General features: G+C 44.8%; 1 protein-coding gene across 1 annotated transcript in view; it reads left to right on the top strand.

Annotated features, from left to right (window-relative positions):
* Positions 1–11,955: 11,955 nt before the first annotated feature.
* The window catches only part of cntnap2 (contactin associated protein 2), a 1,677,584-nt gene continuing 1,674,031 nt past the window's right edge, over positions 11,956–15,508 (top strand). The window contains exon 1 of the mRNA XM_033050359.1: positions 11,956–12,323. Within this exon, the coding sequence (XP_032906250.1) occupies positions 12,224–12,323 (100 nt within the window). The 5' untranslated portion in view covers positions 11,956–12,223. The remainder of the gene's footprint in view (positions 12,324–15,508) is intronic.

Here is a 15,508-nt window from a genome sequence, read left to right as displayed (position 1 = left end):
GGTGCCTGCTCACTCCTGAGGACCAGAGAATTGGAGAGGACGGAGAAGGGAGGGGGCGACGGCAGACCCAAGAACAAAGGCTGCAAGGGGAAACCGTGATCTTCAAGGTCATCCACGGGAAGCGCCCCCGTGACACAAAAGCTGGATGATGGCCAGGTGAAAAGAGGGACAACAGTTCACTGGACGATCCGGATGAAGGCGCCGATTGAAATGGGCCTTTAAGGCCACCTACAGCTTGGACTTTGAAAATGTTGCCGAACCTCATGACCCTTGTATATGGTCTCAGTGGGCTATGTCTATACACTTTGTATTTAATCTGGGATTGTGTATATTTAATTTAGTTTTAGTTTAGAGATACAGTGCGGAAACAGGCCCTTTGGCCCACTGAGTCTGTGCCAGCCAGCGATCCAGGTACATTAGCCCTATCTGACACACTGGTGACAATTTACAATTTTTACCAAAGGCAATTAACCTGTATGTCTTTGGAGCGTGGGAGGAAAGCAGAGCACCTGAGAAAAAAACATGCGGTCATGGGAAGAACGTACAAACTCCATATAGACAGCACCCAAAGTCAGGATCCAACCAGGGTCACTGGCACTGTGAAGGGCCTGTCCCACTTAGGCGACTTTTCAGCGGACTGCCTGCGACCTTCAAGCTCGAGGCACTCGCCAGAAAAAACGTGAACTGGAACGGCGACCATCAGAGTGTAACACACACACACACACACACACACACACACACACACACACACACACACACACACACACACACACACACACACACACAAACACATCGCAAAGGCTGGGGCCAGGGAAAGCGGGGGAACGCAGTCTGAAATTCACACGGTGCAAAGCCGAGGTGATACAGACACACACCGCGATGAACAGGAATGTTAAAGACGGCTAGCACAGTGTACGATGTCCTTTAAAAGAGCAGGGAATGGGGTGAGGGGAGAAGAGGGGAGAAGGGGGGGAGTAGGGGGGGAGAAGGGGGTAAAAGGAACGGAGACACTTTTAAGAAGCCAGCCAACTTTTAATAAGCCAGAGATCCACAGCTGTGAAGTTTAGCGGACATTTAACATTACCGGTCGGTTTTCCTTGGTTCTGAAAACTCGTGCTTATGTTTTTTTTTTCCCCCAATGAGGCCATGAAAATGCCTGGTCAGCAAAGGAGATTAACTAAAACTACCTACGGCTGCCTCGACTACCTACAACGACATGGCGACTACACTACCACTGCACCTACGACTACAATAGTAACTGTTTTAAAGTAACATTAGCAAATTTGCAGATGACACAAAGCTGGGTGGCAGTGTGAACTGTGAGGAGGATGCTATGAGAATGCAGGGTGATTTGGACAGGTTAGGGGAGTGGGCAGATGCATGGCAGATGAAGTTTAATGCGGATAAATGTGAGGTTATCCACTTTGGTAGCAAAAACCGGAAGGCAGATTACTATCTAAATGCCGTCAAGTTGGGAAAAGGGGAAGTACAATGGGATCTGGGGGTCCTTATACATCAGTCTATGAAATTAAGCATGCAGGTACAGCAGGCAGTGAAGAAAGCGAATGGCATGTTGGCCTTTATAACAAGAGGAATCGAATATAGGAGCAAAGAGGTACTTCTGCAGTTGTGCAGAGCCCTAGTGAAACCACACCTGGAGTATTGTGTGCAGTTTTGGTCCCTTAATTTGAGGAAGGACATTCTTGCTATTGAGGGAGTGTAGCGTAGGTTTACAAGGTTAATTCCCGGGATGGCGGGACTGTCATATGCTGAGAGAATGGAGCATCTGGGCTTGTACACTCTGGAGTTTAGAAGGATGAGAGGGTATCTCATTGAAACCTATAAGATTGTTAAGGGCTTGGACACGCTAGAGGCAGGATACATGTTCCCGATGTTGGGGGAGTCATCGAGTCTGTGGAATTCTCTGCCTCAGAGGGCGTTGAAGGTGGGATCTCTGGATGCTTTCAAGAGAGAGCTAGATAGAGCTCTTAAAAATAGCGGAGTCAGGGGATATGGGGAGAAGGCAGGAACGGGGTACTGATTGGGGATGATCAGCCATGATCACATTGAATGGCGGTGCTGGCTCGAAGGGCCAAATGGCCTACTCCTGCACCTATTGTCTATTGGCCATAAAAGTATAGATTATCTCCATGGCGACAAATTCTTGGTCGCAAAATTTTTTTCAACATGTTGAAAGATTTGCTGCGACCATACTGTGGCCGTGACTAGGTCCAGAATACGGGAACTCCTCTCGACTATGAAGGACACTCACCAGAGACCACCAGCGAACATGTGGCGATCATGTGGCGAACGCAGAGTCTCCTGCACTCGCCTAAAGAGTCGCCTAAGTGGGACAGGCCCTAAGGCAGCAACCCTACTGTTGTGCCACTGTGCCACCCTAATCATTATGTATAGTTATAATTTACTGAACTGTATCAAAAAAAAATTCACAGTAATTAATTTCACTGTACCTCGGTACATGTGATAATATTGAACCATTGAATATTTCCATCGGAGCATCATAATTTCTTATTTAAGGCTCAAGTTTCAGATTCAAAATTGTCACTTGCAAAATCTGATTATATTTAGGTCCCAAAAGATCCTTTTAAGTAAGTAAGTAAGTTTATTGGCCAAGTATTCACATACAAGGAATTTGCCTTGGTGCTCCGCCCACAAGTAACAACATGACATACAGTGACAGTTACGAATGACTCAGAAAACACTAAAAATTAATAATAATAAAACATTAATGATAAAACACCATTGATCAAGCATGTGAACCAACACAATACCAGATCAAAGGGAGGCTACAGATTTTTGGCTGTTGAGTAGAGCAACTACTTGTGGATTAAAACTGTTTTTATATCTGGCTGTGGCAGCTTTGACAGTCCGGAGTCGCCTTCCCGCTCGCTTCCTGGCCCTTGCAGTGTACAGTTCATCAATGCAGGGAAGTTTGCAGCCAATAATCTTCTCTGCTGATCGGACGTTTCGCTGCAACCTCCAGGTGTTGTACTTGGTGGCTGAGCCAAACCAGACCATGATGGAGAAGGTGAGAACAGCAAGATTTCCAGCAAGATTATTGGTTAGTCTTACTTCAATCTCTATAACACAACTAGTGAAAGCCAACAATCCATTTATCTTGTTAATTACTTGCACCGTATCTTTTTGTGTTTCTTACACTTGGAAACCAAGATACCGTTTGTACCACAAGATTTTGTCATCTCACTTTATTCAACACTTAATTTACTCTTTATTGTTTGTTCACGTTACATTTGCTATCTTCTTGCCCATTCACAACCTATCCATATTCCTTGACCCTTTATGTCATCAATGCAATTTACTTTAGTATCATCTGCAAATTTGACTATTATGTTCTCCATCTATTCAAATCAACATAGATGATAAATAGTTGAGACCCCACCACTGATCCTGTGATGCTCCATGAATTACTGACTACCAATCTGAAAATTTACCATTTTTAAATTCCTAGTCATTTTCTCAATGAACCAAAATTTACTTCTGCTATGCCATTTCCTCGTATATACCTGAAGAAATGTTATCTGCGAGTTTATCCTGTATTTTATCTTATCCCTCTCCATAAAGTGATTTAATCACCCTTTGCCAGTTTCTAAAAATGTTATCAATCCTCTGGCCTACGACTAATCCTTTAAGCATTGTGTACTTTTTTTGTTGAATTTTATACAATCCTTACCTTCCTCAGTTATTCATTGTGAATCGTTCACAGAGAGCATTTACATTGAACAAGCAACAATACTGCACAGGATCATGCCCTTTGGCCCATAAGATCTGTGCCAACCATATTGCCAATTTAAACTGCATATCTGCCTCCCTCTAGTCTCTGCTGATCATGAGTCTGTCTAAATGTCTCTTAATATTTGCAAGTCTGCTTCCACCACTTACCCTAACAGCGTGTACAAGGCACCTACCACTCTCTGTACAAACAAAAAGTGCCGCTCCTTTAAACTTAACCATGTCCTCTTGTATTGAACATTTCCATCTTGGGAAAAAGATTTTGACAGTCTACCCTTTCTTTGCCTCTCATTTTATTATATACTTCTACCAGGTCTCCTCTCAGCCTTCGACACAAGGGAAAACTCAGAGATATATCTTTTACTGGCATTGATGTAATATCTATCTATATATTACTAAAACTCTGATCTTGACCGCTTTTGGCCCACTGTGCTGCGATTTCCGACAGAACGCCGCCACCTACGGCCATCATTTTTGGCCACCACGCTCAGAGCCCCCCTCCGCCTTACGGGTGCGGAGGATTTTTCTCATCAATTAGAAATGAGAGGGATATTAATGTTTTTACAAAATTCCCCATTCTCTCTGCTGCCCCTGCTGGAGGGAGGGGGAGGGACTATAAAACCAGGAAGTGGTGTGCCTCAGTCTCTGCAAGATGGAGGAAGCCGTCACGTCTCTCTGAGCTCTTAATAACACTGAACACATGTCTACTCAACTGTGAGTGCCCTTAATGTGGTTTGAAAATGAAAATATGGTTGGTTTGAAGTAAAAATGCACTGCTAATGAAGTAAAAATGCACTGCTAATGAAGTAAAAATGCACTGCTAATGAAGTAAAAATGCACTGCTAATGGTTGTTAGTGTTTAAGAAATGTTGAGAATCTCTCTCCTGTCAATCACACCATGAAGGCCACACCTTTTCCGGTGGAAGGGGGAGGGATTATAAAACCCGGAAGTGTGGGTGTGGCTCAGTCTCTGTATGATGGGGGAGGGAGAGGTCACAACTCTGTCTGAGCTGTGAATCAACTGAACACACTGAAGGTCTACTGAACTGTGTGTGGTATTTTATGTGGTTTTATGGTGGTTTCACCTTGCTTGAAATGGTATGAAACTGCATTTGAATATGGTGGCCTTGCACCCTGCATGAAATGGTATGAAACTGCATTTGAATTTGCTGGCCTTGCACCCTCCTTGAATGGTATGTAACTGCACTTGAATTTGGTGGCCTTGCACTCTGCTTGAAGTGGTATGAAACTGCAGTTGAATTTGGTAGTCTTGCACCCTGCTTGAAGTGGTTGGAAACTGCGCTTGAATTCGGTGGCCTTGCACCCTGCTTGAAGTGGTAGGAAACTGAACCTGAATTTGGTGGCCTTGCACCCTGCTTGAAGTGGTATGAAACTGCACTTGAATTTTGTGGCCTTGCACCCTGCTCGAAGAGGTAAGAAATTGCACTTGAATTTGGTGGCCTTGCACCCTGCTTGAAATGGTAAGAAAATGGATTTGAATTTGGTGGCCTTGCACTCTGCTTGAAATGGAATTTCAAGGAATAGCCGTGAGTCAACTGCCAGCCCACCAGATGTGAGTGAGCTGCCAGCACATCAGGCTTGAGGGGCTGAGTTGCCACCCCAAGAATCCATTTGGCCCACAATGTCCATACTAGCCCTCTGGAGACCAGTAGTCCCTGCAGCCAACAACACCCATACCAGCTCTCCAGAAATATTGGAATTGGTGGAGAGGTGGAATATTGCGTTGGGGGACCAGCTCTCCTGTGTGAACATGGGATCCAATGGCTCCCACTTAGTCTAGTATATTACTAAAACTCTCATCTTGACCACTTCCTGTCTGCATTGTAATTAAATTTGCGCAAAAACGATCAGTCAAATAAGCTTTGTTCCGATCAGTGAAATAGTACAAAGGTTATGAAGGTTTTGAAGGTTCCCCCTCCCACACAACCCCTTTCTAAACATCCTTTCAGTAATTTTCCTTGCCCTCCATTTCAGAATAATAGTTTTAAGCCGATAACTCGACACTAGCGCTGGCAATAAATAAATAAATAAAACACCCAGCTTTCCAGCCCCTTATTTCATTGGCCACGCTCAGCTGCACATCGGTGTCAATCTGGTGGCACCGGGGTCCGGCAAACTTTCACACGTGCTCCAGTAAGCAGCAATGGCGGGTGCAGGGACCATCTTTGGATACTTGCAGGCTTAAAAAGTCAAAACTCAGGGGTAAGTAGGAAAGTGCAAAGATATTTGAACTAGGAAGTTGGCAAGGAGCAATGCTAGGGGTAGAGCTGATAATCGTTGTTAGAAACCTACTCAATCACTACGGTGTTTAACAATAACATTTTATGTCCTTTAGAGAAGGAATTGCGAATTGCGGAATTTTGCGGAATTTTAAAATTGCGGAATTTTAAACGCTGGTCATCATCCTTGGCTTTACTCAAATTATTGAAAACACTCTTTCATCTTCCTCTAATCGTGGGGATGGGGGATTGGGAGGGGCCTCACAAGTGGAATAGCCTGGGGCCTCTCTTCATCTAAATCCGGCACTGTTTGCTGCCCTAGACAACTATATATATATATATATATATATATATATCCTAGAGATGAAATTATTATCATCATTCCATACATAGAACATAGAACAGCACAGCACAGGAAAGGGCCTATCAGCCCACATGATCTATATCCCTCCATTCCCCACAAATCCATGTACCTATCGAAAAGCCTCTTAAATGTCACTATCGTATCTGACTCCACCATTGCCCCTGGCAATGAGTTCTAGGCCTCAACCACCTCCTGCCCCGCATATCTCTATTAAACTTTCCCACTTTCCCTCTCTTACTTTGTATCGATTCCCTCTCGTGTTGGACATTTCCACCCTGGCCTACGAAATCTCCCCTCAACTTCCGACATTCCAAAGAAAACAATCCAAGTCTATCCAACCGCTCCCTGTAGCTGAAACCTTATAATCCAGGCAACATTTTGTTAAACCTCCTCTGCACCCTCTGCAAAGTTCCACATCTTTCCTGTAATGGGACGAAAGGAACTGCACACAATACTCCAAATGAGGCCTGAACAAAGTCTGATGGAGCTTGGTCATGACTTCCTGATTCTTATAGTCCATGCCCCCAGAATTGAAGGCAAGGATACCATACGCCTTCTTTGTCACCCTATCTACTGGTGCTGTCAGCTTTAGTGAATGATGATCTTGGCTTCCAAGATCTCTCTGCATAGAAATGCTCATAAGGGTCTTGCCATTAACTGTATACTCACTCCTTATTTTCAACACCCCTGTTCAGGTTGAACTCCATTTGCTATTTGTCTGCCATTTCTGCAGCTGATCTAGTGTGGTGGTGATCTAGTTTAGTTTAGTTTAATTAGTTTAGTATCTAGCAAAATATTTCAATTTCATTTTGAAACTTTGCATCCCTGGAGAGGATAACAACAAAGATTATTTTAGATGTTTATTCAACGCCACCATCTGTGCTGTCTCACAGAATGTTAATGCCTCGCTATGTGATTCATGATCCCTCAGCTGGATGTGGTCTATGCCTTCAGGAAAGTTATCACTAAAAACTGGGAAATTGGAGACGGACTCATTTTGAGTTATTGATATGTGGTCTCCTACAAATGGCTGAAAGGAACAGGAAAGAAGTGTATAATTCAGCCCTTCCAACCTGGTCCAACAGTCACAGAGACATGGGTTGATTTGTAACATTATAGATCCATTTGTTTTTAGAATGGGGTGGGGTGAGGGAGGAAGAAGGGTGTGTAGTCTCTTTTTTGGGTGGGGGGGGGGGGGGGGGAGGAGATGAGGGGGAGGGTGGTGGTTGTTGTTGGTTGCAGTTCAAGATATTCACTGCATTTGGGCCTGGCTATTAGTTTAGGATTATGGTTGACTGTTTCTATCATGATGAATTCCTTTATCATTTTCAGCAACATGGTTTGATCACCATCAACATTCTAAATGTGGTATTGGAATTGGAACCGGAAGCCTTTGAAATATTACAAGGGAATGATGCATGATATATTATGCAGCACAAAAACAGGAGTGAAATGAGGGAGAAAGAAATTCTATTCTCAAATAATGGATAGAACACTTATCCATAAATCAATTTAGCTGTCACAAAATAAATGTGGGCATGGCAATCACATGCAGGCTCCCACAACATGTCATCAATAAACAGAGGTTGTCTCCAACCCTTTATGGTAATGAAATTAGGAAATTTGGAATGATCCATGAAATTGAGAAGAATGGTCTGGTTCAAATGTTTTCAATAATTGGGTGACACAGTGGTGCAGCTGGTAGAGCTGCTGCCTCACAGTGCCGAAGACCCGGGTTCGATCCTGACCTCTGTGTTGGGTTTGCAGATTCTCCCTGTGACCACATGAGTTTCCTTCAGGTGTTCTGGTTTCCTCCCACATCTAAAAAATATGTGGGTTTGTGCATTAATTGGCCTCAGTAAAAATTGCCCCTAGTATGTTGGGAGTTGATGAGAAAGTGGGATAATAAAGAACTATTGTGAACAGGTGGTCGATGATCAGCATAGACTTGATGGGCTGAAGGACCAGTTTCCATGTTATATCTCTCCAAATTGAAACTCAAACCAAAATGATTTTAGTGAAGTTCGTGAACGTTTCCTGATACTTTGAGCAAAGGCTCTTTGAGAAATTACCTTCTTTGTGAAGAAAAGAAAATATTTGTAAATTATATAGACTTTTTTCAAGAATTTGCCAATACGTTGACGATTTTCTGTTGGGAGGGGTAGTTTTAAAGTTTTCCAAAGATAAAAGTTTGTTGACAAATGTTTTCCTGTGAAAACAGTCCTATTTAACTATCACTGCGGCCACACAGGGCCAATAAACTAATGTGTTTAAGAAGGAACTGCAGATGCTGGAAAATCGAAGGTACACAAAAAAGCTGGAGAAACTCAGCGGGTGCAGCAGCATCTATGGAGCGAAGGAAATAGGCAACGTTTCGGGCCGAAACCCTTCTTCAGACTGATCGGGGCTGGGGGGGGGGGGGGGGGGGGGGGGGGCCGGGACAAGAAAGGAAAAAGGAGGAGGAGCCCGAAGGCTGGGGGATGGGAGGAGACAGCAGGGGGACTGAGGAAGGGGAGGAGATAGCAAGGACTAACAAAATTGGGAGAATTTGATGTTCATGCCCCCAGGATGCAGACTCCCCAAGCGGAATATGAGGTGCTGTTCCTCCAATTTCCGGTGCTGCTCGCTGTGGCCATGGAGGAGACCCAGGACAGAGAGGTCGGAGACGGAGTGGGAGGGGGAGTTGAAGTGCTGAGCCACTGGGAGGTCAGCTTGGTTATTGCGGACCGAGCGGAGGTGTTCGGCGAAACGATCGCTCAACCTCCGCTTGGTCGCACCGATATAGATCTGCTGACATCTAGAGCAGCGGATGCAATAGATGAGGTTGGAGGAGATGCAGGTAAACCTCTGTCGCACCTGGAACGACTGCTTGGGTCCTTGAACGGAGTCGAGGGGGGAGGTAAAGGGACAAGTGTTGCATCTCTTGCGGTTGCAAGGGAAAGTGCCCGGGGAGGGGGTGGTACGAGAGGGAAGGGAAGAATTGACAAGGGAGTTATGGAGGGAGCGGTCTTTGCGGAAGGCAGATATGGGGGGAGATGAGAAGATGTGGCGAGTGGTGGGGTCACGTTGGAGGTGGCGAAACTGACGGAGGATTACTTTTTGTATGTGACGGCTGGTGGGGTGAAAGGTGAGGACTAGGGGGACTCTGCCCTTGTTGCGAGTGGGGGGATGGGGAGAGAGAGCAGTGTTGCGGGGTATGGAAGAGACCCTGGTGCGAGCCTCATCTATGGTGGAGGAGGGGAACCCCCGTTCCCTGAATAATGAGGACATTTCAGATGTCCTGGTGTGGAACGCCTCATCCGTGGAGCAGATGCGGCGTAGACGGAGGAATTGGGAGTAGGGGATGGAGTCCTTACAGGAAGCAGGGTAGGAAGAAGTGTAGTCCAGATAGCCATGGGAGTCAGTTGGTTTATAGTGGATGTCGGTCAGAAGTCTATCACCTGCAATGGAGATAGTGAGGTCAAGGAATGGTAGGGAAGTGTCGGAAATGGTCCAGGTGTATTTGAGTGTCGGATGGAAGTTAGTGGTGAAGTGGATGAAGTCAGTCAGTTGTATGCGGGTGCAGGAGGTGGCACCAAAGCAGTTGTAGATGTTGCGGAGGTAGAGGTCGGGGATGGGGCCCTGGTATGTATTGAACAAGGATTGCTCGACGTAACTGACAAATAGGCAGGCATAGCTGGGGCCCATGCATGTGCCCATAGCTATGCCTTGTATTTGGAGGAAATGGGAGGAGTCGAAAGTGAAGTTATTGAGGGTAAGGACCAGCTCCGCTAGGCGGAGGAGAGTGTCAGTGGCTGGGTATAGGTTGCTTCTCTGGTCGAGGAAGAACCGGAGGGCTTTGAGACCATCCTGGTGGGGGATGGAGGTGTAGAGTGACTGGACGTCCATGGTGAAGATGAGGGGTTGAGGGCCTAGAGAATGGAATGCGCGGAGACGACGGAGAGTGTCTGAGGTGTCTTGAACATAGGTAGGGAGGGATTTAACCAAGGGGGATAGGATGGAGTCAAGGTATTTGGAAATGAGTTCGGTGGGGCACGAACAGGCAGAGACAATGGGTCTTCCGGGACAGTCAGGTTTGTGGATTTTAGGGAGAAGGTAAAAACGGGCCGTGCGGGGCTGGGGAACGATGAGGTTGGAGGCTCGGTCGGGTAGGGCATTGGAGTTGATGAAGTCGGTGATGGTGCTGGAGATGGTGGCCTGGTGCTCGTCAGTGGGGTCATGGTCCAGGGATAAGTAGGAGGAGGTGTCCGAGAGTTGGCGCGTGGCCTCAGCTTTGTAGAGATCGGCGCGCCAGACTACCACGGCACCTCCCTTGTCGGTGGGTTTGATAACCCAATCTGGGTTGTTGCGGAGTGAGTCTATAAACTAATAGGTTTATAATGAGTCTATAAACTAATGAGTCTATAAACTAATCCGATAAACTAATGTGCAGACTTATCATTATTTCCCGAAAACAAAATCAAAATGCTGTAAAGAACAGGCCTGAGATATCACCACCTGTCCGCAAATGAACCCAACTGAGAAAAGGTGGGTTTTTGTTTTATATAACCTCCTCCGGTTCCCACCGTCTCCCAGGTTAAATCTGAATGTTAAGTACTTTCTCGTATTATTTGCACGCCAATATGTTGAAAACAATCATTAAGTAATTCCCATATTGGCAACTGTTTTGTTTCGAGTTATCTATCGATGGTGTTCTATCTGATAACAAACTCTTGAGAAACAGTGAGATTTGTAATACCAGTTTATTTCAAATCGACGCTGTTTTCAGACTCTCTCCCTTTGCTTCTCGACATACTTCATAAATACATGTTTGTTGTATGTGAGGAACGTGTAAATACCTAGACTGCTGTGGACTTTGTTCTTGCCGCACACTGATTTTGTATCGCATTTCACTAGTGTTCGAAAATGTATTTCAATGTTGGTTCTCTCCGCTGATCACTGTTACACAGACACGGAATAAATAGTTGCTTCCAGCGGAGCAATGCGTACAGCGACGCCACTTTATTTAGATGCGCCAGAAATGTTGAATGGGCACTTTTTGTTGTTGCTCTGGTTGGACTTGTCTCCCCCCCTTCCCTTAATTCAGTAATGATCACACTGTGCTATTGTATTTGTGCGGTCCCTCTGCTCCCGGTGTGCGCAACTTGAACGCACTAACGGAGTCGATGCAGCACACACTGCGGTCAAATATTAATCAGCAGGTGAGGGGCGGGCGGGCGGGCGACAGGACCGCGCGGACACCTGGCGGCGACGCGCTGCCTTTAGTCTGCGAGAGGGACGGCCCGGGGGACGCTGCCATCTGCAGTCGGAGGGGGGAAAAACACCAACCCAAACCTGGTTGACTATTTTGCCTGCCTTCCTCGTCACCTTGCACCTGGTAACCCTGTATTTAATTTTATTATAACAATAGGATTATTTTTTAATAAATGCGCGCAATTGCGATGGGGCAGCACGGGTTGTGAGAGAAGGTGTTTGTGTGTGTGTGTATAAACCCCCCCTGGTGGCGCGGTGGCGGTGGCCGGCGATGTGGGCGGGGCTGGGCCGGGCCCGGGGAGGGAGGGAGGGAGCGCGCGCCGGGCAGAGCAGAGGAGAGGAGATGGTGCAAACGCAAGCGGTGCACATCCCTGGCAATATCTCCACACACTCACACACCAGGTTGACTGAGAGAGCGCAGCAAACATCACCAGCCTCCCGCTCCACTCAGCCAGCCTCCCTTACACAGTGATTATTTGCTCCGACATAGAGCGGCCGGAAGGGAAGGAAGCTGCTGCTGTCATTATTTAGTTCTTGCCCCGTTTTTTTTTTTAAACCTCTCCCACCCGTCTTCATATTTTGTAACCAGCTGTGTATGAATTGGACGATGTTCGGGTTCCTTCTGCGTAGGATAACGGCGCTCTTCTGGATTTGCATCAGCAGCACTAACGCCAGTGTGGGGCTAGCAGCATCGCGTAAGTAGAGAACATCGTCAGTTCGGTAAAGCACACTGAGTCCCAGAGTCGAGTGCATTGTACATTCCGGCGTCTTTTCCGACAGGGAGCCGGCAGGGCTTTGCCATCATTTCCAAGCTCTGCGGTATCCTGCAATACGAAGTGCTGAAACTGCAATCTTCCTCCCTCTCGGAAACGGCCTGCCTGGAATGGAGCAATCGAATCTGTCGTTCTTCACGTCTATCTTGCTTATTTTCTAAACTATATTTTTGATATTGTGCCTTACAGTTTATGTTCATCGGGCTAGTGCAGCGGACTTATTGGCACAAAATATTATCTGTCCCATTGCAGCACTTTAATGATTATAATATAGCCTGTTGTAATACATGTGAGAATGGTACCATTATTGTCAGAGTATGTACGTTTTGCAGATATGTCACACATTGTGATTGGGGGAACTTTATTCAGCATTTTAAGTAATACCGTGTGGCTGTAAAATATAACATCCGATTAATGAAGTGAAATTTACAAGATCTCTTTCAACGCGACCCGTTGCTTAAATCGATCTGCCCATCATGTGGGAACACAGAAGTGCTGGAAAGTCAGAAGTGGTACTTTTTAGCTTCATTTCTAAGTTTAAAAACTCATGTTATCTATTTCTGCAAATAAATGATAAATGTGGACATTTAAAGGTGCCTTGAAGTGCCTTGCATGTTACATATTAACTATTATCGTGTAAATTACAGCTGCACCAATTATGTAGCGATATAGCAAGACATGGCTTGATACTTGCAGCGACCTACCTGGCACTACATTCTGTTTATGAATGAAGCGCTTTGGGTGCTCGGTTTGTTATTAACATGCACGCTCGGTGGGTAATTTTGCTGAGTAAAGTGCAAGCCTAGCTTTACGTCTAAAGCTTAAACTAAGTTGAACGATTTCAATGTCCCGGCGATTGGATCAGGTCTGGGGACGTTACATCTCCAATAACATGGTTGTGATACCGAGTGGCTGAGCACATTGACCTCTCGCCCGCTGAATTGCCTGGCCCCTCTATACTGGGTCACACGGCAGCTTTACTTTTAGAGATGCGTGGACAATATGCCACAGTTGGAATTCTCGGGAAACGTTCAGCTGCGATAATGCATATTCCCGTTGTCTGGGAAAGGGGAGGGGATATCATCCAGAATAAAATGGGTGGAGAAGCCTTTACGCACCTGGGAGCGTTTACCTGTTCAAGATTTTACTGAACGTTCATGTATTATGGTCTTTATTAAAAGCAACGGGATCTCTTACAACGACTAAAGCTGCAAATATTGCAAGAAAATTCCAACCATTTAAAACCATTTAGAACGCTGTTTAGAGCTTCATTATATTTTGTACGTCCTGAGAATGTTTGCATGTTTAGTTTAGTCACAGAATGCAAATTAAGATATTTTAGTGGAAGTTTCGAGCATCCCCATGGCAGTTGGATCAGTTGTTTTTTCTTCTTCAGATTGTTAGATTCTTTCTGCATTATATAAATATCACAAGAAGAATCAGCCTCAAAGCCAAACTCACTGCTGAGATTTTCAGCTATCCTCAATTCAGTGTTTATGCCTGCCGGTTTGGTAATCACCAAATAGTGAGGAATTGTTTACAAGGTAAATTTCAGTTTAAAATGTTAATGCAGCAAACAAGCTCTTAACCAATGAAGTTCACATGCCTTAGTTCTGTGTAAGTTTAAAAAATATTCCTGACCAGCCATGAAAGCATGCAATTCATATACTTTTAGAGTATTAAGTAGACATGAAGCCAAAGGCAAAAACTAGAATTATTCTTGCGGTGCTTTTCATAAATCGGGTTTGGCTTTATTTAACTTGCATTATGCCTGGGTGATTGGATTGATTTTGAATATTTTCTTTTTCTGCTTGGGTGTTGTTACAATTTGCAATCCCAGGGGTATTTCTGTAAAGGTAGTTGATGGAGGTGGTGTGATTGGAAGGGTGGTTGGGGTGGGAAACTGTTGGTGCTTGATTCCTTTTTTTAATTCATTAGTCTAACAGCCTACAATGTGGCAGTTCAATATATAACCATGACAGTCTTATGCCTCTAGTTTTTAATTCGTTTGACAGTTAGCAAATGAAAGATTTTTATGTTCTGCAGGGAAGGCGAGAGGTGTAGAAAAGGTGTTATATTTTGCAGAAGCTAATGGCAAAATTAATGATCAGCCTATAGGTAGATTTGTGAAAGTCCAGAAAGATAGGAAAGATGGATATCGAAAAGCATCATGCTCTAAACAATCAATGGATAATGGAAGAATAGACTGGAGGCTGAAATTGAAGAATAGCTTAATGAAATGGAAAGTGTACACCAACTACTTAGTAATTCCTGACTATCATAAGTAGTTGAGGAAAAATTTAAGGTACATTGTGATGATAAATGTAATAGGATAACAGTCTAAAGTTGAATTATAGCTTTCAGATCACAGTTTAGGAGGAGAAAAAGTATCTTTATTGACCTGAAGAAAGGAGCTCGGGGGTGGGGAAAAGGGGGACTGGGGAGGGGGAGAGGTAGGACAAGAGGGAGAGTGTTCTAATATTCCGATATGTGCCCTGTAAGAGCAAATCAAAACGGGCTTCAACCGAGCTTCTTTCAGACTTTTTGATCTAGCTAGTGGGATTATCTTAATTTTATATTTTGTGGGTCAGATTTTTTTTTACCTGCTACATCGGTGTTTATTGATGCACATCACTTGGAGGAGCCACGGAAGAAATGTGCATAATTAAGTTTGCTGTATCCGAAGCACCGTTTAATTGTATGTAGTTAAATAGTGGGTTGTCAGAGAGGAGGTGAAGAGAAGCAGTCTTCACATGCTTTATGGAGAATTGATTTACAACGAGATCACAACACTGGGTTCCTAATGATCTGTTGTTGATCTACATGTTTGACAGTTTGAAATCTTCATGTAGGCGAGAGTTCAAAATTGCACTCAACGGGAAGTGAACTCTCCCCTAACCAACACTATTTACTGTTATCTTAGCAGGAATTTATAGTCAGGCACAGAAAGAGACACTAAATTTCCAATGATGTATATGCTTGTTGCAGTAACTCGCGCGGTATAAATGGAAACTGAGTTGGGGAGGGGGGGATGAGGGGGGGGGGGGGGGGAGAGTGGGAAAGTAGCATTTAGCAAAAAAGTGTGGTGAATGGGTGGTTGGATGACT

Source organism: Amblyraja radiata, chromosome 2, assembly GCF_010909765.2.
Source record: "Amblyraja radiata isolate CabotCenter1 chromosome 2, sAmbRad1.1.pri, whole genome shotgun sequence".
NCBI classification, from domain to species: domain Eukaryota; kingdom Metazoa; phylum Chordata; class Chondrichthyes; order Rajiformes; family Rajidae; genus Amblyraja; species Amblyraja radiata.
The sequence above is the reverse complement of the archived record's forward strand: the minus strand, read 5'-3'. Positions and strand labels throughout refer to the sequence as shown.